Genomic DNA, 20,881 nt, shown 5'->3' with positions numbered 1-20,881 from the left:
CATATGAACTTTTTCCAAGTCAGCAACCATGCCCATGTGAGCACAGACATTGTGGCAACTTGATTGAACCACCCTCAAAGGCGAGAGCTTGAAATGACTCGCTGAAGAATTAACATATTAGAGCAGAGAATGTGAGGATCATCCACACGTTGAAATGTTTGGAATTTAAATCTCTACAGATGAGACAGCGTAGAGCAGTGGCTACATGGCTGACAAATGTTTAAAAACTACAAGACCAGAAAGTGGTAAGACACTCCGAAACTCACAAGTGAAGAAGATAAAGACTATACCGGAACATGCAGTCTGCAGCTGTTTTAGTAAACTCGAAGACCACTGTGTGCAACATCTGGAGGATCCATTCTAGCAAACACTCAGAGACAAAGAAAACTACATCTACAATCTACAGTGGGGCCTCTGGTGGACAAACCAGAGACTTCTGTTGAACTACTCCCCAAAGGCATAGCCGGACCGGGTGATTTCAACAGAGAGACGACAAAGACATACAAGCGTAAATATATACATTGCAATTCTTTTCGAATGAGCGGTGGTTGATGTGTACATTATTCATTCTCATGAGCATAGCTTCCACATGTATGTACCAGCCCATTCCCTTTGTCTCTCCCACTCTCCTTATCTTTCCCCTCCCTTCCCATTGTGTAACCAAATTATCATATCGGGTTAGTCCACCAGGGACTTTTCATTGCATGATGTTAGTAATCGATAATCTATTTTGTGTGTGTGTTTATATAATTCTGTGTGATTATTTAGTTAGTTAGTAAATAAATAATTAAGCCAATTTGTGTATCGCTGATTCATCATTTAGGCTAGGGTTTGTGCAGATTTACGAGGTCAAACATTTTCAGAATGAGACTGATTTGAGGAAATGATTTATTATTGACTGTTATGATATCGAGATATTCTGATATATTCTTGTGTTAATTCAGGAAACGGTGACTCATTAAAACAAACTTTTCCTAAGGTGCCCCAAGTTATTAATGAGTAAGTTGTTGCATTATTAATTTAATCACGTAATAATTAAACATAGGTAATTTTTTCGATAAATAGCATGTCATTACATGAATGATAGTCACGTCACGACACACTCTAACATGCACAGATGTACAAAGATTTACTCGGATGTTTGCATTTGCATGCATACGTGTGTGTGTGTGTGTTTGTGTACTGTATGCGTCTTAAGACAGGCCTGCATAAATAAACAATAGCTAAACCCTGAAAATCGATATACAACTGTGGATATTGGACAGACACGCACAAATAAGCATTGTCAATGGGGCTCTACTCACTGGTGGTGTTGTATTTGACACCATAGAACATCTCTGGACATGGCCGTGACACCCACTCCCCTGCAGTGCTCTTGGGCCAGCAGGTACCGATGGGATCGATGGACATGTTACAGAACAGGCCTGAGTGACAGAGAAAGGATGGAGGGAGATGGAGAGACAGACACATAGAAGAGGATCACAAAAGGAAAGAAAGAGAGAGGACAAGAGAAAAAAAGCCAGCATTACAACCAGTGGACTTGTGTCTGTGATTGTGGATGGACAGAGGTTAAAGAGCGCATTGTCACAGCTGTCTAACAGAAAGTGGATGGTAAATTAAGGAACAGGACCTGACCACTGTGACCTGCCTAGCAGTGCTTACAGGTAATTGGACCTGGCGACAGCAGGATCGACCACACACACACGCATGGTCACAGACGTCGTAACCATGGCACCAGTCATCAACTGAGCTGCAGCCTCAGGGCGTGTTCAGCTGTATTCAATTATAATAACCCATAACTTTTCTAATGTTTGAAAATTGAACGTTTTGGAAAGTTGTACCATGTTAACCCATTACATTTGACATTTCCATCCCTCTTATATGAGGCGGTGTTAAACAGTAGGAAGTCACTGCTTTTAGACCACCCCTGAATCTATAAATACCAACAATTACATGGATAATGTTGATTGAAAGTTTGTTTACAAATACTTGACATGTGCAAAGTGCAAACTAGGATTACAGTTGCCATGCTGTAATGTATACTCACAATACAGCTACACTGTATCTGACTATGTAAGTACCCTTTAAATACATGGTTATAGTGCCACCTCATATAAAGTGGGAAGCCAATTTCCTTGTTGATTTTTCCCATCTCTGTAAACGTGGCATTGTAATACAATGCGATGGCAGTCAAGATAGGGCTTGTTATTGCCTGTGGAAAAATGATGGGTTCAGTTATGATTACAAACATTACAATGACCTATTACATTTAATGATATACTGTACTGTGTCTGAGCAACAATCTGTTTGCACCAAAAAAATCTGAATGGTTTGTCCTCTGGGTTTCGCCTGCTAAATAAGTTATGTTATACTCACAGACATGATTCAAACAGTTTTAGAAACTTCAGACTGTTTTCTATCCAAATAATATGCATATCTACTAATAATATGCATATCTTATCTTCTGGGGATGAGTAGCAGGCAGTTGAATTTGGGCATGCATTTCATCCTGACGTGAAAACACTGCCCCCTGTCACCAAGAAGTTAAGAACAAATTATTATCTACAATGACGGCCGACATCGGTCAAACCCTATCCCGGATGATGCTGGGCCAATTATGCGCTGCCCTATGGGACTCCTAATCACGGTCGGTTGTGATACAGCCTGGAATTGAACCAGGGTCTGTAGTGACACCTCTAGCACTGAAATGCAGTGACTTAGACCTCTGTGCCACTCAGGAGGCGTGGCTGCACATCTGACTTACTGCAAATTGAGAAATTATGTGACTTAAGCCAAAACTATAGTTTGTTAACAAGAAATTTGTGGAGTGGTTGAAAAATGAGTTTTAGTGACTCCAACGTAAGTGTATGTAAACTTCCGACTTCATCTGTACACATGTATGTCAGCACATTTTTTTTTTTTCACCTTTATTTAACCAGGCAAGTCAGTTAAGAACCAATTCTTATTTTCAATGACGGCCTAGGAACAGTGGGTTAACTGCCTGTTCAGGGGTAGCACGACAGATTTGTACCTTGTCAGCTCGGGGGTTTGAACTTACAACCTTCCGGTTACTAGTACAACGCTCTAACCACTAGGCTACCCTGCCGCCCCGCCCACATACACACAACAAGTAGGTCACTTGGGGGAGAGGCGTTGTGGCGTGAGGTGTTGCTTTATTTGTTTCTGGAAACCAGGTTTGCTGTTCACTAGTGCTATATACGATGGAAGGGAGTTCCATGAACTCAAGGCTCTGTATAATACTGTACATTTCCTTTAACTTGTTCTGGATCTGGACCACTCTATTCTGGGCCAGCTGCAGCTTAACTAGGTCTTTCTTTACAGCACTTAACCCTATGACTGGGGAATAATCAACATAACTCTCCCCATCGTTTTGACCATGACAGTTTACAATCTAAGATAACACCAAGTGCCACACCTGTCATTACCAGATCCAGCTGAGGTCTAGTTTTGTACCAAATATAATGCTCTTAGTTTTAGAGAGGTTCAGGGCCAGTTTATTACTGGCCACCCATTCCAAAACAGACTGCAGCTCTTTGTTAAGGATTTCAGTGACTTCATTAGCTGTGGTTGCTGATGCATACAGTATATGGTTGAATCATCAGCATACATGGACTCACATTCTTTGTTTAATGCCAGTGGCAGGTCATTGGTAAAAATATAAAAGAATAGAGGGTACAACGATCATACTTTTTGGAGAAATATCTTCTGGTCTGATGAAACAAAAATAGAACTGTTTGGCCATAATGACCATCATTAAGTTTGGAGGGAAAAGGGGAAGGCTTGCAGCATCATGTTGTGGGGGTGATTTGCTGCAGGAGGGACTGGTGCACTTCACAAAATAGATGGCTTCATGAGAAAGGAAAATAATGTGGATATATTGATGTAACATCTCAAGACATCATTCAGGAAGTTAAATTCTTGGTCGCAAATGGGTCTTCCAAATGTACAATGACCCCAAGCATACTTCCAAAGTTGCGGCAAAATGGCTTAAGGACAACAAAGTCAAGGTATTGGAGTGGCAATCACAAAGAACTGACCTCAATCCTATAGAAAATTTGTGGGCAGAACTTAAAAAGCGTGTGCGAGCAACGAGGCCTACAAACCTGACTCAGTTACACCAGCTCTGTCAGGAGGAATGGGCCAACATTCACCCAACTTATTGTGGTAAGCTTGTGGAAGGCAACCGGAAATGATTTACGCACATTCAACAATTTAAAGGCAATGCTACCAAATACTAATTGAGTGTATGTAAACTTCTGACCCACTGGGAATGTGATGAAAGAAATAAAAGCTGAAATAAATAATTCGCTCTACTATTATTCTGACATTTCACATTCTTAAAATAAATGATGACAGGTTTGCACACTCTTGGCATTCTCTCAACCAGCTTCATTAGGTAGTCACCTGGAATATATTTAAAATAGCAGGTATGCCTTGTTAAAAGTACTTTCCTTCTTAATGCATTTGGTCAAATCAGTTGTGTTGTGACAAGATAAGGGTGGTATACGTAAGATAGCCGTATTTGAAAAATACCAAGTCCATATTATGGCAAGAAGAGCTCAAATAAGCAAAGAGAAATGAGAGTCCATCATTACTATAAGTAAGACATGAAGGTTAGTCAATGCAGAACATTTCAAGAACTTTGAACATTTGGACTTCATTGCAGTCACAAAAACCATCAATTGTTGTGGTGAAACTGGTTCTCATGAGCACTGCCACAGGAAAGGAAGAACCAGAGTTACCTCTGCTAAAGAGGATAAGTTACCAGCCTCAGAAAGTGCAGCCCAAATAAATGCTTCACAGAGTTCAAGTAACAGACACATCTCAACATCAACCGTTCAGCTGAGACTGCGTGAATCAGGCCTTTATGGTCAAATTGATGAAAAGTCACCACTACGAAAGGAAACCAATAAGAAGAAGAGACATGCTCGTGGCAAAAGTCACAAGCAATGGACATTAGACCGGTGGAAATCTGTCCTTTGGTCTGAAGAGTCCAAATTTTAGATTTTGGTCAGATGAGCCCAAATTTTAGATTTTTGGTTCCAACCATTGTGTCTTTGTGGGACACAAAAAGGTGAAAGGATTATCTCCACATGTGTGGTTCCCACCGTGAAGCATGGACGAGGATGTGTGATAGTGTGGGGGGGTGCTTTGCTGTTGACACTGTCATTGATTTATTTAGAATTCAGGAAACACATAACCAGCATGGCTACCACAGCATTCTGCAGCGATACGCCATCCCATCTGGTTTGTGCTTGGTGGGACTATCTTTTGTTTTTCATTGGGACAATGACCCAACACTCCTCCAAGCTGTGTAAGGGCTATTTGACCAAGAAAGAGAGTGATAGAGTGCTCCGTCAGATGACCTGTTCTCCACAATCACCCGACCTCAACCCAATTGATATTGTTTGGGATGAGTTGGACTGCAGAGTGAAGGAAAAGCAGCCAACAAGTGCTCAGCATATGTGGGAACTCCTTCAAGACTGTTGAAAAAGCATTCCAGGTGAAGCTGGTTGAGAGAATGCAAAGAGTGTGCAAAGCTGTCATCAAGGCAAAGGGTGGCTACTTTGAAGAATCTCAAATATAAAACATATTTTGATTTGTTTAACACTTTTTGGGTTACTACATGATTCCATATCTGTTATTTTATCGTTTTGATGTCTTCACTATTATTCTACAATGTAGAAAATAGTTAAAATAAAGGAAACCCTGGAATGAGTAGGTGTGTCCAAACCTTTGACTGGTACTGTATGTAAATTGTAAAGTCTTGTGTCTGTAAAGTGTTTTTTTGTTATGTGTCGGACCCCAGTAAGACAAGCTGTCACCATTGGCGTCGGCTAATGAGGATCCTAATAAATCAAATCAAATAGATATTGAAAAGATGTTAAACATGACTTGAAAAAGCAATCAGTTACATCTCCTACAGAACTCTATGTGTAACCCCAGCTGAATGGAATTGAAATGTCTGCTAAAGAGATTATAGTGCATTGAGGTGAAACTGGACCTGTGTAGACAGAGAAAAGTGTACGTTTTCATTCACGTCTGAAACAGAGCCTTTCTAGTTGATTTGCATCAGGGCTTGAAGTAGTTGGGGATGTAGACATTGCATTCACTCTATAAAGTGTGTAATTGTCCAAAGCCTTGGTGCTCTCCGTTTCTTCACATCTTTGTGTGGCAGACCTATGCTAACAGATTGTGTTAATGCCTTGTGTTAATCTGCTTTGCATTGGGTGGATGGCATTTTTACCTTGTAATTGGGAAGGAAGTGGACGAGTGTGTGTGTGTGTGTGTGTGTGTAGAAGATCTATTAAAGGAGCTGTCAAAGCTCTTGATCGTTTTGACACGGCAGGCAACATTAGTGACCTTTTAGATACACCACATCACAGAAGTTACCACAAACGTCACAAGCCGTGACCGGTCTCCTATTGATTATCCACACTACTGAGTACAGAAGCGGTTTTACTAGAACCCCAAAGATAATTAGATTAATAGTCTTGTAAACCCGACCCTTGTCAACAGCAGTGACTAGGGTCTGCAATTCATGACGGACTCTTTTGGTAGTTCGATAAGGTGGAAAATGATTGTTTCCGGGGTGTTTCCCCTTCAGACAGACAAATCTCCCAACAAATCATGAGGCAAACATGCCAGAACATTACAATTTCATTCCAAAATGTACAAGCAAAACCTTTGCAGTTGTTTAAATGATGGTGGTTGATGCAAACTAGCTACTTGTGAAATGCACACATTAAAAATAACCTTTGTGATCTCCATCTTGCTAGACACTATTTTGTGTATGGGGTATGTGGCCAACAAGGCAGTGACGCAGGCAGTTTCTCTATGACAAACTGACATTCTATTATGACAGACATTACGTGTTAACCCGGGAACATTGGATAAATAGTGGGAGGCGACTAGGTTAGCTTTCGTTGTATATAGATTATCTCAGCAATAACCATTTTAGCATACAGTCTTATCAGAGTGATTTACAGTTAGGGTTAGGTTGCAGTTTTCCCCTGTCATGTTTGTTCATTACTACAATGCCTGAGCACAACAGATGATAGCAATATATGTGCATAAAGATGAAAGCATGATAAAATAAGCAAAGATGAGTCACAATCTGTGTGGCCTGCTATGGACCCGTAATCCACCGTGGGTCACTAAGGTACTAGCAACAACATCTGTGTTAACGTGCTAGCAATAACACGCTAGTGGAAAACATGCTTACAGGTAGCGGCAAACCTGAACCTGGGGATAATGGGATTAACACCTCACTGCGGCCTTCCATGATGACCATACCAACAACAAAACAGCAACAACAGCAACCACCATACTAGGGATACAGCTGGGCAGGTAACCTTTAGTGACAGCTGCTGCACTACCAGCGAGGCGGCTGTGTCTGTTAGTCAGGTGAGCTGGGAGAGTGGGAGGAGAGAGGGAGAGAATGAGTGAATGAGGGGGAATGGTAGAGGGAGCGAGGTTGAGAGAGCGACACCAACTGAATGAGAGAGAGGGAATGAAAGAGAGAAACGTAGAGAGCAGCAGACTGTGATGAAGAGGTAGGCAGATTGCTCAGGTGGATAGGCTCTGTTGAGCTATAACACCATGTTGAAATAGTAATTGAGGCAAGCCATATCTGGGCTAGGTAGATGTCAGTAACCTTACGGAAAACATTTCACATAATCACATGTGTTTCACATATGATCACGTGATCTTCTGTGAAGATATTGTCATAACGTGACAACATGTGATAACACAAAACTACACGTGAAAACATGACCTCGTGAAATAAATGTGACAATAAATGCTTTTAATATGGAAAACTCCAAATTCGATTTTCACGTGAACGTTTTTCATTGGGGAAATGCAATTGAACATGTGAGAGTTAGATTTTCACATGTGGAACTGCAAATTTGATTTTAACATTTGAAAATTCTATTTTACATGTGAGAATTCAGTTTTCACATGAAAGTTGTTCACATGAAAGTACAAATTCGATTTTCAAATGTGAAAATGTGTCAAATGTGAAACTTAATTTAAAATAAATTAACTACATGGTTTCACATGTGGAAGGATATATGATCACATGGGAAAATCCACATATCATCACATTTAAAGTGTTACAAAACCATGATTTAACATGAAATTATGTGGTTTTCTGTAAAGGGTTATGGATGGTTAAATGGAGTAAGAGAAGAGAACACATAAGCAAAATAGGAGTTGTCTGTCTGGGTACATTTAGCGTTGTTGGACTACATATATGAGTGATTCGATGAGTCGTAAGGGGAGAAAAGATTTAAAACTTCAGTGAAGACATCCAAGCCTCACTATGTAAATGAACGAGGTAGAGACGCTGGAGGGATTTGAAAACCCAGCACAACCCCAAACACGATTCTGATAAACTAAAATGGAGATAAAACGCAAAGTTGTGCAGCTGCAGGCAGTTTAAAACTAATTAGAGCACGTCAGATTGGAGGAGGCAAGCAGGCAGCCTTCATACGGGTGATGACATTACTCTAGGCTTTGGTAGAAAAATGTGTTACTTATTAATCAAACAAAGGGGACTCTAATTTGTCCTGCACAACTTTTACAACTACAGGCAGCAATGCATCATGGGCTGCCAAAGAAAAGCCCTAGTGATTGGCTTAGAGAAAATCCTCCCCGACATTTCATGGAGGGGGGTCAAATGTATCTTTTTTTTTAATCTTTACTTTATTAATGTCCTTAAAACAAGTCAAAATGAGGCTCAGTAGTGTGTGTGGCCTCCATGTGCCTGATCTCCTGAGGGATCTCCTTCCAGACCTGGACTAAAGCATCCGCCAACTCGGATGCTCCCAACTCCCAGATGTGCTCAATTGGATTCAGGTCTGGGGAACGGGCTGGCCAGTCCATAGCATCAATGACTTCCTCTTGAAGGAACTGCTGACACACTATAGCCACATGAGGTCTAGCATTGTCTTGCATTAGGAGGAACCCAGGGCCAACCGCACCAGCATATGGTCTCACAAGGGGTCTGAGGATCTCATCTCGGTACCTAATGGCAGTCAGGCTACCTCTGGCGAGCACATGGAGGGCTGTGCGGCCCCCCAAAGAAATGCCACCCCACACCATGACTGACCCACCGCCAAACCGGTCATGCTGGAGGATGTTGCAGGCAGCAGAACGTTCTCCACGGTGTCTCCAGACTCTGTCACGTCTGTCACATGTGCTCAGTGTGAACCTGCTTTCATCTGTGAAGAGCACAGGGCGCCAGTGGCGAATTTGCCAATCTTGGTGTTCTCTGGCAAATGCCAAACATCCTGCACGGTGTTGGGTTGTAATCACAACCCCCACCTGTGGACGTCGGGCCCTCATACCACCCTCATGGAGTCTGTTTCTGACCGTTTGAGTAGACACATGCACATGTGTGGCCTGCTGGAGGTCATTTTGCAGGGCTCTGACAGTGCTCCTCCTGCTCCTCCTTGCACAAAGGCGGAGGTAGCGGTCCTGCTGCTGGGTTGTTGCCCTCCTACGGCCTCCTCCACGTCTCCTGATGTACTGGCCTGTCTCCTGGTAGTGCCTCCATGCTCTGGACACTACGCTGACAGACACAGCAAACCTTCTTGCCACAGCTCGCATTGATGTGCCATCCTGGATGAGCTGCACTACCTGAGCCACTTGTGTGGGTTGTAGACTCCGTCTCATGCTACCACTAGAATGAAAGCACCGCCAGCATTCAAAAGTGACCAAAACATCAGCCAGGAAGCATAGGAACTGATAAGTGGTCTCTGGTCACCACCTGCAGAACCACTCCTTTATTGGGGGTGTCTTGTTAATTGCCTATAATTTCCACCTGTTGTCTATTCCATTTGCACAACAGCATGTGAAATGTATTGTCAATCAGTGTTGCTTCCTAAGTGGACAGTTTGGTTTCACAGAAGTGTGATTGATATGGAGTTACATTGTGTCGTTTAAGTGTTCCCTTTATTTTTTTGAGCAGTGTATTTGGCAAAGCATCAAAAAGTGACACATAAACTGATACCAGGCAAAACACACTTACACTTTGGGACCACATTAACATTTCTACTGTACTCACCGGCAGTGACATTGCTGGGCGTGAGGGTCAGATTCCACAGTGCCAACGTACGTGCTGAAACACAAGAGGAAAATCATATATCAATACACCACTAAAATATACAGGAAACACATGAATAAAACACGTGAATAAAACCATGTATAGTCCTATTCAGGTTTGACATGAAGATGGATACGTGTTGGAACAATGGTGACAACAAAGGAAAAAAAGAGACTCAAAATGTCATAAAAGTCTTGTAATTATCTTCTTTGTATTCTGCCCTCCATTACTTTTAAAATGTGCTACCAGTCAACATAGACAATTAGGCATGCAAGACGCAACACCAGAGAAATTATTTCAACAATCTGACAAGGTGGAATACAAGAGACAAAAGAAGAATCGTCTTTGATTAATATCTGTAAACATGATGCTTGCCACTGTAACTAACCATTCCCTACGCCCCATTCCCCCTATCGCTCACCCACCACTCTCCCCTTATAATATATAAACTCAGCAAAAAAAAGAAACGTCCCTTTTTCAGGACCCTATCTTTCAAAGTTACATTCGGAAAAATCCAAATAACTTCACAGATCTTAATTGTAAGGGGTTTAAACACTGTTTCCCATGCTTGTTCAATTAACCATAAACAATTAATGAACATGCACCTGTGGAACAGTCGTTAAGACACTAACAGCTTACAGATGGTAGGCAATTAAGTTCACAGTTATGAAAACTTAGGACCCTAAAGAGGCCTTTCTACTGACTCTGCAAAACACCAAAACAAAAATGCCCAGGGTACCTGCTCATCTGCATGAACGTGCCTTAAGCACGCTGCAGGGAGGCATGAGGACTGCAGATGTGGCCAGGGCAATAAATTGCAATGTCCGTGCTGTGAGACGCCTAAAACAGCGCTACAGGGAGACAGGATGGACAGCTGATCGTCCTCGCAGTGGGAGACCACGTGTAACAACACCTGCACAGGACCGGTACATCTGAACATCACACCTGCGGGACAGGTACAGGATGGCAACAACAACTGCCCGAGTTACACCAGGAATGCACAATCCCTCCATCAGTGCTCAGACTTTCCGCAATAGGCTGAGAGAGGCTGGACTGAGAGCTTGTAGACATCCCCGGCAGCATCACCAGACATCCCCGGCAACAACGTCACCTACGGGCACAAACCCACCATCGCTGGACCAGACAGGACTGGCAAAAGTGCTCTTCACTGATGAGTTGTGGTTTTATCTCATCAGGGGTGATAGTCGGATTTGCGTTTATCGTTGAAGGAATGATCATTAAACCAAGGCCTATACTCTGGAGCGGGATAGATTTGGAGGTGGAGGGTCCATCATGGGTCTGGGGCGGTGTGTCACAGCATCATCGGACTGAGCTTGTTGTCATGCAGGCAATATCAATGCTGTGCGTTACAAGGAAGACATCCTCCTCCCTCATGTGGTAACCTTCCTGCAGGCTCATCCTGACATGACCCTCCAGCATGACAATGCCACCAGCCATGCTGCTCATTCTGTGCGTGATTTCCTGCAAGACAGGAATGTCAGTGTTCTGCCATGGCCAGCTAAGAGCCTGGATCTCAATCCCATTGAGTACGTCTGGGACCTGTTGGATCAGAGGGTGAGGGCTAGGGCCATTCCCCCAGAAATGTCCGGGAACTTGCAGGTGCCTTGGTGGAAGAGTAGGGTAACATCTCACAGCAAGAACTGGTAAATCTGGTGCAGTCCACAAGGAGGAGATGCACTGCAGTACTTAATGCAGCTGGTGGCCACACCAGATACTGACTGTTACTTTTGACTTTGACCCCCCCTTTGTTCAGGGACACATTATTCAATTTCTGTTAGTCACATGTCTGTGGAACTTGTTCAGTTTCTGTCTCAGTTGTTGAATCTTGTTATGTTCATAAAAATATTTACACATGTTAGTAAGTTTGTTTAAAATAAACGCAGTTGACGTTTCTTTTTTTGCTGTGTTTACATGGAAATATTCCCTTTTTCTCTCCGGCGTATGCTTTGATGTACAGTTGCATTATTCCAAAAGTGCAGGGTACATGGCACCCATGGAGCATGTTTTGTTTGAGCCAGGGCCGCATCGCATCTCATCATGAAGGAAACCTAGCACTCATGACTGTCAAATAGTTCCTTCCAAACATAGTTCCATGTCCGACAACCGTCTCTTTTCCACTCATTGAACTTAGATCAAAGGACAGTTGGATACTATCTATGTCAATAAAACATCAATATATATTAAAACATTCATAAAGTACAGGCAGTTTGGGCTGTTTTTTAATAAGGTGATGAAGTCAGAGGCAGTCTCACATGAATGGACAGGCCGTCCTTTCATTTAATCTTTTGTCCTGAGCCGGAATATAGAGGTCACACAGCACACTGTAGTGGCTCAAACACACAACCCATTTCATCCTCAAAACACTGCTAACTGTTTCCATGATTCATCCTGTATCTTTGGTGGATTCATATCCCATTTTGGTAGGAGTCCATGTTCATGCTCAGTATGTGAGACTTGGCCTTGCTACTAGGCCGTGTAATGTTGATATGATGGTTGATATTTACAATGCATTTTCACAGCTCCTGAAGGCCTGTCTCTTCGGCCTTCAGTCCGTTCCCCCTATCTGCCACTGTGGCTGCCATCCACTGACATAAAACAAGTTGGCCCAAGAACATGATTTCAACATAAACGGTTGTGTTATGTGCAGAGAAAGACACACACAGACACACATCCAAGCACTTAGCATGCATGCACACATGCGCACACACCCACTAACCCTCTAACCAATGGACCGCATGTCCACACACTGTGAGGACATGCGGTCTGCTAGTTGGAGGGTAGGTCACACAGACAGCACACACAGAACGTGTGGTACTACATTGATAACACAAGTCCTACAATCCATCTTCAGAATGTTTCTATAATAGAGGAATTCCCCAGGGACGTACTCACGCGTGATGACTGTGTCCACGCTCCACAAACATTACCATAACATCCTCCCCTTACAGGGAACAGGCTCTGGACATGGCTTGTGACAGTCCATCCATTATAAATAGTTATAATTAGAGAGGCTGCAACCTATTCCCTACACAGTGCACTACTTTTGACCAGAACCCTATCGGCCCTGGTCAAAACTAGTGCACTACATAGGGTGCCATTTGGGACTCAAGCAATCATTCCAGAGAGACTGCAGGCCTCTAGTGATCCTATACCCTTGGTTCAGGGAGCTTTCAGGTTCAGTGAGCCCCTGCATGGGTAGATGATATGTCAAAGGACCAGGCCAATGAGATAACATGCCCTGCAACCTATACAGGCTCAAAGCCAATACAGTACAAACAGATCCCTGTGATCTCTCTGATACCTTGAAAAACCCATAGAGATACACAGTATTTAATTTGCTTTTCCATCTCAGTAAACAATAATTTCACAGTACTGTATGTATTCAATGGGCACTCTAATAGATCACCCATCTCCCAAGACCTCATGATGGTCTTCTGTACAGGAGCAGAGGTCAATGCCCTCTATTCTACCAGACGGGATCAGTGCGGCTGACTGAACGCAACTGAAGAGGGGTCAGAGGCAGAGTTGTCCTCCAGCTAGTCACCCTATTGTAGCTCTCAGAGTATACCGTTCACACTGGTCTCAAATTCTATCAAGAACTCAAATATCACACAACTACTTGAGAAAGGTGCCACTCTTCAGTGCACTGGTGGTACTGTTTCCTCTAAACCAGCTACCATAACAATTGTCAACAGCATGCTATCCTGCATCCATCTGCTGGCTTGCCTCTGAAGCTAAGCAGGGTTGGTCAAATGATGGGGACCAGATGCTGCTAGAAGTGGTGTTGGAGGGCAAGTAGGAGGCACTCTTTCCTCTGGTCTAAAAGTAAATATCCCCACTACCTCAGGACAGTAATTGGGGACATTGCCCTGTGTAGGGTGCTGTCTTTCAGATGGGACATTGAACAGGTGTCCTGACTCTCTGTGGTCATTAATTATTGTAAGAGTAGGGGTGTTAAACCCAGTGTTCTGGCTATATTCTGTCCCTCATACCATCATGGCCACCCAATTATCCCCAGCTTGTAACTCTTCCCCAGGTTGTTGTTGTGAATGTGTTCTCAGTCAACTCTCCAGGTTATAAAAAAACAGATCCAGCCCTACCACTCACCTAAATACTGTGCTCACGCACCAATAATTATTCCTTGCATTCATTCATGTGAGTGAGTCATCCCACACACACGTTCCAGTGATTCATTTCACCGCTGACTGGCGTAATGCAACTTGACAAGTTTATTGCTCAATTAATAAACTATGACTCATGCAAACTGCAGATTTAAGAAACAGAGCCTAAAACAGTTGCAATCATCTTTTCACACCATTTCAAGTAAAATCAAGCTTTTTGTTCTCAATAATTGGCTTACTGTGAAGATTGATGGATAGGCAGGATAGGCAGTGCCGCTCTCTCTCTCCCCCACACACTGAAAGCTATTAGTGACTGTGTGATGAGTACAGTATAAGCTATGTAGATAAGAGATCTACCCAGGCAAATCCGTGATAAATACAAATAGGTTAGAATGTAGGAATTACTTACGGTAGTCATTTCAGAAAGTTGTTAAGGGAGACGTTCAATACTACAACCAATTCAACAACAACTTGTTGGTGTAATAGCACTGATAAATCATGGCCTTCAGAGGCCCATTAAGGGGAGACAGACATTGATTCATGAAATCTGAGATGAGATGTTGATCACTGTTTGATCCGCATACTTTCCCAAAGCTTCCCTCTGTTTAACAGGCACAGATATCAGAGATGGATGGAGCCAGAGAGAGAGAGAGAGAGGGAGAGACAGATGAGAGAGAGAGAATGAGACAGAAAAGGAGAGAGAGGGAGAGATGAGAGAGAGAGAGACAGATTACTATCTTGATATGTGGAAGGGAGTAAACATCCTCTACTGCAGATAGCAGGATGTCTGGTGGGAAGGAACATCAAATCCATAGGAAAACATGCTCTGAATTTTGTGAATGAAATGACAAAGCCTATAGAATAAACAACCTGGTATACAATTATGGGGAGGTGTTCATAACTTACTGGACATATTAAGTTTACACAGCAGCAAGTAATAATACGAGGGGGCCACTCGTACACTGTACATCCCCATTGAAGTTCTGTTGAATAGTCACCATGGAAACAGAACAACTGCTGCACAACCCCCCCCCCACAAGTTTGATATGTCAACGTCTATTGACGCCAGCCAGCCATCGCCCTTGATTGCGCTGACTTCTAAACAGCAGTTCTTAGAACAGTTTATTGAAGTGGGCTGAGATGATTGTGTTAAACAAAGTCGATGATTTCTCTCTGCGTTAATAGCTTGTCTATTAGACATCCTCAGTGTTCTTTCTCAGCACTGCAATGACCTTAATCATAAGCCACTATTATCACGTTCCCCTCTTTTCTCTGCTCATAATAATTTGCCACAGTATCTTCCCTTTGTAGGTCAAAAGGGGGCTCATAAAGGCTATGGATAAAAAAGGATATACATTATTCTTTCTTTTACTAAGCTGGTTAATTGCAACCAAGTAGTGGCTAATGTGCATCTTATCCTTCGATATCCCTTCAAAAGCACTTGTGCGTACCCATGATTGCATGCGGTGTTACTGAACCATCGCTCGCTGGTCCAACTGCCACAAATAGTTAATTGCACACAAGCTAATTTGATCCTTAAAGGAAGAAGGAACTTATTGCTGTCACGTTTGTCCTAATGATGAGACCAAGGCGCAGCGTGCGTAGAGTTCCACATAATTTTAATAAACTGAAACCCACTGAACAAAACAACCAAACGAACCGTGACACCATACAACTAGCGCTGACAGGCAACTAAACATAGACAAGATCCCACAACACAGAATGAAGAAAATGGCAACCTAAATATGATACCCAATCAGAGACAACGATAAACAGCTGTCTCTGATTGGGAACCATATCAGGCCAACACAGACATACAAAAACTCCTAGACATACAAAACCCTAGACATACAAAAACTAGAGTAGCCACCCTAGTCACACCCTGACCTAACCAAAATATATAGAAAAACAGAGATATCTAAGGTCAGGGCGTGACAATTGCATTAGTTGAAAATGGCTTCCATCCAATTAGCAGGCTTATTCAAGGGAGACAACATCAATACTGCAGCTTCATCAGCGTTTTTTTAAACCTTTATTTAACTAGGCAAATACTGAGCTGTATTGTATGCAAAAACATTTTTTAAATTATATTATTTTATACTAATACAATTGTACACGATTTTGCTTAACAAGTAATACACGTTTTGTATATCCCCAAAAGCACGAATCAAAATCGACAAAGAGGTGGTTAATTGGCAACAACATTTTGAAATGGCCATCTCAGTCTCAGAATGTCAAACCCAATAAAAACTGGTAGTTTGAATTTCAGAAGGAAGTCGAAAAGCGCAGACGAGGGATACCAAGGATCTAGAAGGATTTTTGCATGGACAAGGATTGTGTATGGGGGGAATGGTCTAAGCTCCCTCCCAATGTGTTCTCCAACTCATACAACAGCTCGGTGCAGTTATCTTCGCAAGTTGAGGTATTGAAAGGTTTTGAAAACAGTTTTTTTTTAAAGATATATTACTTGTTAAACCAAATCTCTTTCTCTGAGCAATTGTATTAGTATAAAATACAATGTAACTTAGTATTTGAATTATTTATTTTATACAGTCATTTCTGCTCATCTTTTCAAGGGTGTCAATAATTTCAGAACCCCACTCTATTTGCATAGTTTATTTGCAACGCTCTAGTCTCGTCAGAGATGGGCAGTATTTCTGTTACATGTACTGTGTGAAATATGTATTTTAATTTCTTCTGAGTATTTTGCAATTTGTATTACACTGGGCTGAACTACACTCAATGTATTTTCGAACAAGATATTTCGAAAGCTGTAATTACTATTTTATTAATATTTCTCTATACCATTTTTTTATACCACTGTTCACATTTTTGTCCTCTTTCACCCTACAAGTCTGATGGCACTACTGTGTGATGAGAGTTTCTACTAAATGAACAGTGCATTTGGAAAGTATTCAGACCCCTTTCCTTTTTCAACATTTTGTTACATTACAGACTTTTTCTGAAATGGATTCAATTACTTTTTCTATCATCAATCTACACACAATACCCCATAATGACAAAGCGAAAACAGATTTTTAGAAATGTTTGCAAATGTATAAGTATTCAGACCTTTGCTATGAGACTTGAAATTGAGCTCAGGTGCATCCTGCGTGATTTGGAAAAGCACACATCTGTCTATGCAAGGTCCCACAGTAGACAGTGCATGTCTGAGCAAAAACCAAGCCATGAAGTCAATGGAATTGCACATAGAGCTCCGAGACAGAATTGTGTCGAGGCACAGATCTGGGGAAGGTGACAAAACATTTCTGCAGAATTGTAGATCCCCCCCAAAAGACAGTGGCCTCCATCATTCTCAAATGGAAGAAGTTTGGAACACCCAAGACTCTTCCTAGAGCTGGCCATCTGGCCAAAATAAGCATTAGGAGGAGAGGCCTTGGTCGGGGAGGTGAGCAAGAACCCGATGGTTCAAGAACCCCACTAAACTAGGCCAATGACTGTTCCCAGTGTGCTTTGCAGCTGTTAATTTTCATATATACCTTTACATTTTGGTCATTTAGCAGACACTCTTCTCCAGAGTAACAGTGCATACAACTTAGGTAGATGAACAACAACATATCCAGTCATCGTAAGTAAGACGTTTCTGTAATGTTACTGAGAATGCTGTTGCTTTTCGGGTGGCTACTTGCAAATGTATTTTTGCATTCTAAAAAAGAAAATACATGTATGTTAACTAAATACAATACTTTGCAGAAATATGTTTTATTTGATTTTGATACATTGGTCTTTGGGGTATTTTTGAAGTAGTATATTGTCATTGTAGTTTGTCATTCATGCCCATCCCTATGTTGTGTTTTCACCTTTCATGTGGAAGTTGAAAAGACAAGGAAGAAATAGCTCTGAAAAATTGTGTGATGGGCAGGGAAGACTATGTTCCCGTTCGTTGCGTGTCATCTCAGAACTTTTGCGTTGTTTATTTCCCAAGAATGCTCTAGGAGAAGGTGGTGACCTCATGACATGAGAATGACAGTTGAAGAAAGAAACTGTTACATTTAGTGTAAACTCTATATCCAACCATATTTCTGACCTTTTCCTCTGAAAGAGACACAAAATAACCTATCCTCTGTGGTGGCTGACAATTTCATGTGAAAATGTAATGTCATCCTTTCTCAGTAACCATCTTTGAACAGACTGGGTAAAAGGGAAACAAAGAAATTACCCCAAAAAATCCCATTTTAAACACTATCATGGTGAGTGGGAGTTATGGATAATTTCATCTTTGACATGTCTAGATAATGTGCTTGACATGATATCCTCGATGCTCTGACGTTAAAGCTCTTCACTTTTCATGGGCCTCTGTGTAGCCAACTGTATAGTCGTGGTCAAAAGTTTTGAGAATGACACAAATATTCATTTTCACAAAGTCTGTTACCTCAGTTTGTATGATGGCAATTTGCATATACTCCAGAATGTTATGAAGAGTGATCAGATAAATTACAATTAATTGCAAAGTCCCTCTTTGCCATGCAAATGAACTGAATCCCCCAAAAACATTTCCACTGCATTTCAGCCCTTCCACAAAATGACCAGCTGACATCATGTCAGGGATTCTCTCGTTAACACATGTGTAAGTGTTGACGAGGACAAGGCTGGAGATCACTCTGTCATTCTGATTGAGTTTGAATAACAGACTGGAAGCTTCAAAAGGAGGGTGGTGCTTGGAATCATTGTTTTTCCTCTGTCATCCATGGTTACCTGCAAGGAAACACGTGCCGCCATCATTGCTTAGCTCAAAAAGGGATTCACAGGCAAGGATATTGCTGCCAGTAAGATTGCCCCTAAATCAACCATTTATCGGATCATCAAGAACTTCAAGGAGAGTGGTTCAGTTGTTGTGAAGAAGGCTTCAGGGCGCCCAAGAAAGTCCAGCAAGCGCAAGGACTGTCTCCTAAAGTTGATTCAGCTGCAGGATCTGGGCACCACCAGTACAGAGCATGCTCAGGGATGGCAGCAGGCAGGTGTGAGTGCATCTGCATATACAGTGAGGCGAAGACTTTTGGAGGATGGCCTGGTGTCAAGAAGGGCAGCAAAGAAGCCACTTCTCTCCAGAAAAAAACATCAGGGACAGACTGATATTCTGCAAAAGGAAGAGGAATTGGACTGCTGACGACTGGGGTAAAGTCATTTTCTCTGATGAATCCCCTTTCCGATTGTTTGGGGCATCCGGAAAAAAGCTTGTCCGGAGAAGACAAGGTGAGCGCTACCATCAGTCCTGTCTCATGCCAACAGTAAAGCATCCTGAGACCATTCATGTGTGGGGTTGCTTCTCAGCCAAGGGAGTGTGCTCACATTTATGCCTAAGAATACAGTCATGAATAAAGAACGGTACCAACACATCCTCCGAGAGCAACTTCTCCCAACCATCCAGGAACAGTTTGGTGACAAACAATGCCTTTTCCAGCGTGTTGGAGCACCTTGCCATAAGGCAAAGGTGATAACTAAGTGGCTCGGGGAACAAAACATAGATATTTTGGGTCCATGGCCAGGAAACTCCCCAGACCTTAGTCCCATTGAGAACTTGTGGTCAATCCTCAAGAGGCGGTTGGACAACCAATAACCCACAAATTCTGACTAAGTCCAAGCATTGATTATGCAAGAATGGACAACCATCAGTCAGAATGTGGCCCAGAAGTTCATTGACAGCATGCCAGGGCGGATTGCAGAGGTCTTGAAAAAGAAGGGTCAACACTGCAAATATTTACTCTTTGCATCAACTTCATGTAATTGTCAATAAAAGCCTTTGACACTTGTGAAATGCTTGTAATTATACTTCAATATTCCATAGTAACATCTGACAAAAATATCTAAAGACACTGAAGCAGCAGACTTTGTGAAAATTAAAATTTGTGTCATTCTCAAAACTTTGGCCACGACTGTACACCTGTCTGAAGGTTTGTGCTACAGGTCAAACTATCGTTGCATTACAGGCCAAATGAGCCTTGCATCTTGTCAGTCAAACCCTCATAAGAAGCTATAAAGACGGGTCTATGAAGTGTGCTCTATAACATCATATCTATTCCACATGCAGTCTCTGATAACTCAGAGACAATCCATCTTCAAAGATCTTATCGGATCTGAGCTCCACCAAATCATGTCCTCAAACACATTGTGTTCACACATACAGCACAGAGCAACTGCTGATTGGCCTTTGAAGTGAAAGTGGAGGGTGATGGGTGCGAGGTGTGGGGGTGGGAAGGCTAATCCTTATGGAAAAAGAGACTGCAATCATCACAGACTACTCCTAGATCGATACTGAGGGTAACTAAGGTGCAACTCTAAGTCCCATCACCATCGCAGACGATTAGACAGTTTTGATAAACTGCTCATGCAATAAGATCCCACAGCCTACGGAAATCTCCTGCTCACACCATTGTCATGTAGTCAAGCAAAACACCCGTCTCAACATCAACAGTGAAGAGGCGACTCCGGGATGCTGGCCTTCTAGGGAGAGTTTCAAAGAAAAAGCCATATCTCAGACTGGCCAATAAAAATAAAAGATTCAAATGTGCAAAAGAACAAATACTGGACAGAGGAACTCTGCCTCGGAAGGCCAGCATCCCGGAGTCACCTCTTCACTGTTGACGTT

General features: G+C 42.3%; 1 protein-coding gene across 1 annotated transcript in view; it reads right to left on the bottom strand.

The window, feature by feature from the left end:
- The window catches only part of LOC109892213 (corticotropin-releasing factor receptor 1-like), a 153,062-nt gene that overhangs the window by 95,483 nt on the left and 36,698 nt on the right, over nt 1–20,881 (bottom strand). Inside the window, exons 3-4 of the mRNA XM_020484648.2 lie at nt 10,094–10,147; nt 1,305–1,424 (exon numbers count right to left, since the gene is read on the bottom strand). Of these exons, the coding sequence (XP_020340237.1) occupies nt 1,305–1,424; nt 10,094–10,147 (174 nt within the window). The remainder of the gene's footprint in view (nt 1–1,304; nt 1,425–10,093; nt 10,148–20,881) is intronic.

Source organism: Oncorhynchus kisutch, linkage group LG6 (assembly GCF_002021735.2).
Source record: "Oncorhynchus kisutch isolate 150728-3 linkage group LG6, Okis_V2, whole genome shotgun sequence".
NCBI lineage: Eukaryota > Metazoa > Chordata > Actinopteri > Salmoniformes > Salmonidae > Oncorhynchus > Oncorhynchus kisutch.
Note: the sequence above shows the minus strand (reverse complement) of the source record. Positions and strands in the feature narration are given on the sequence as shown.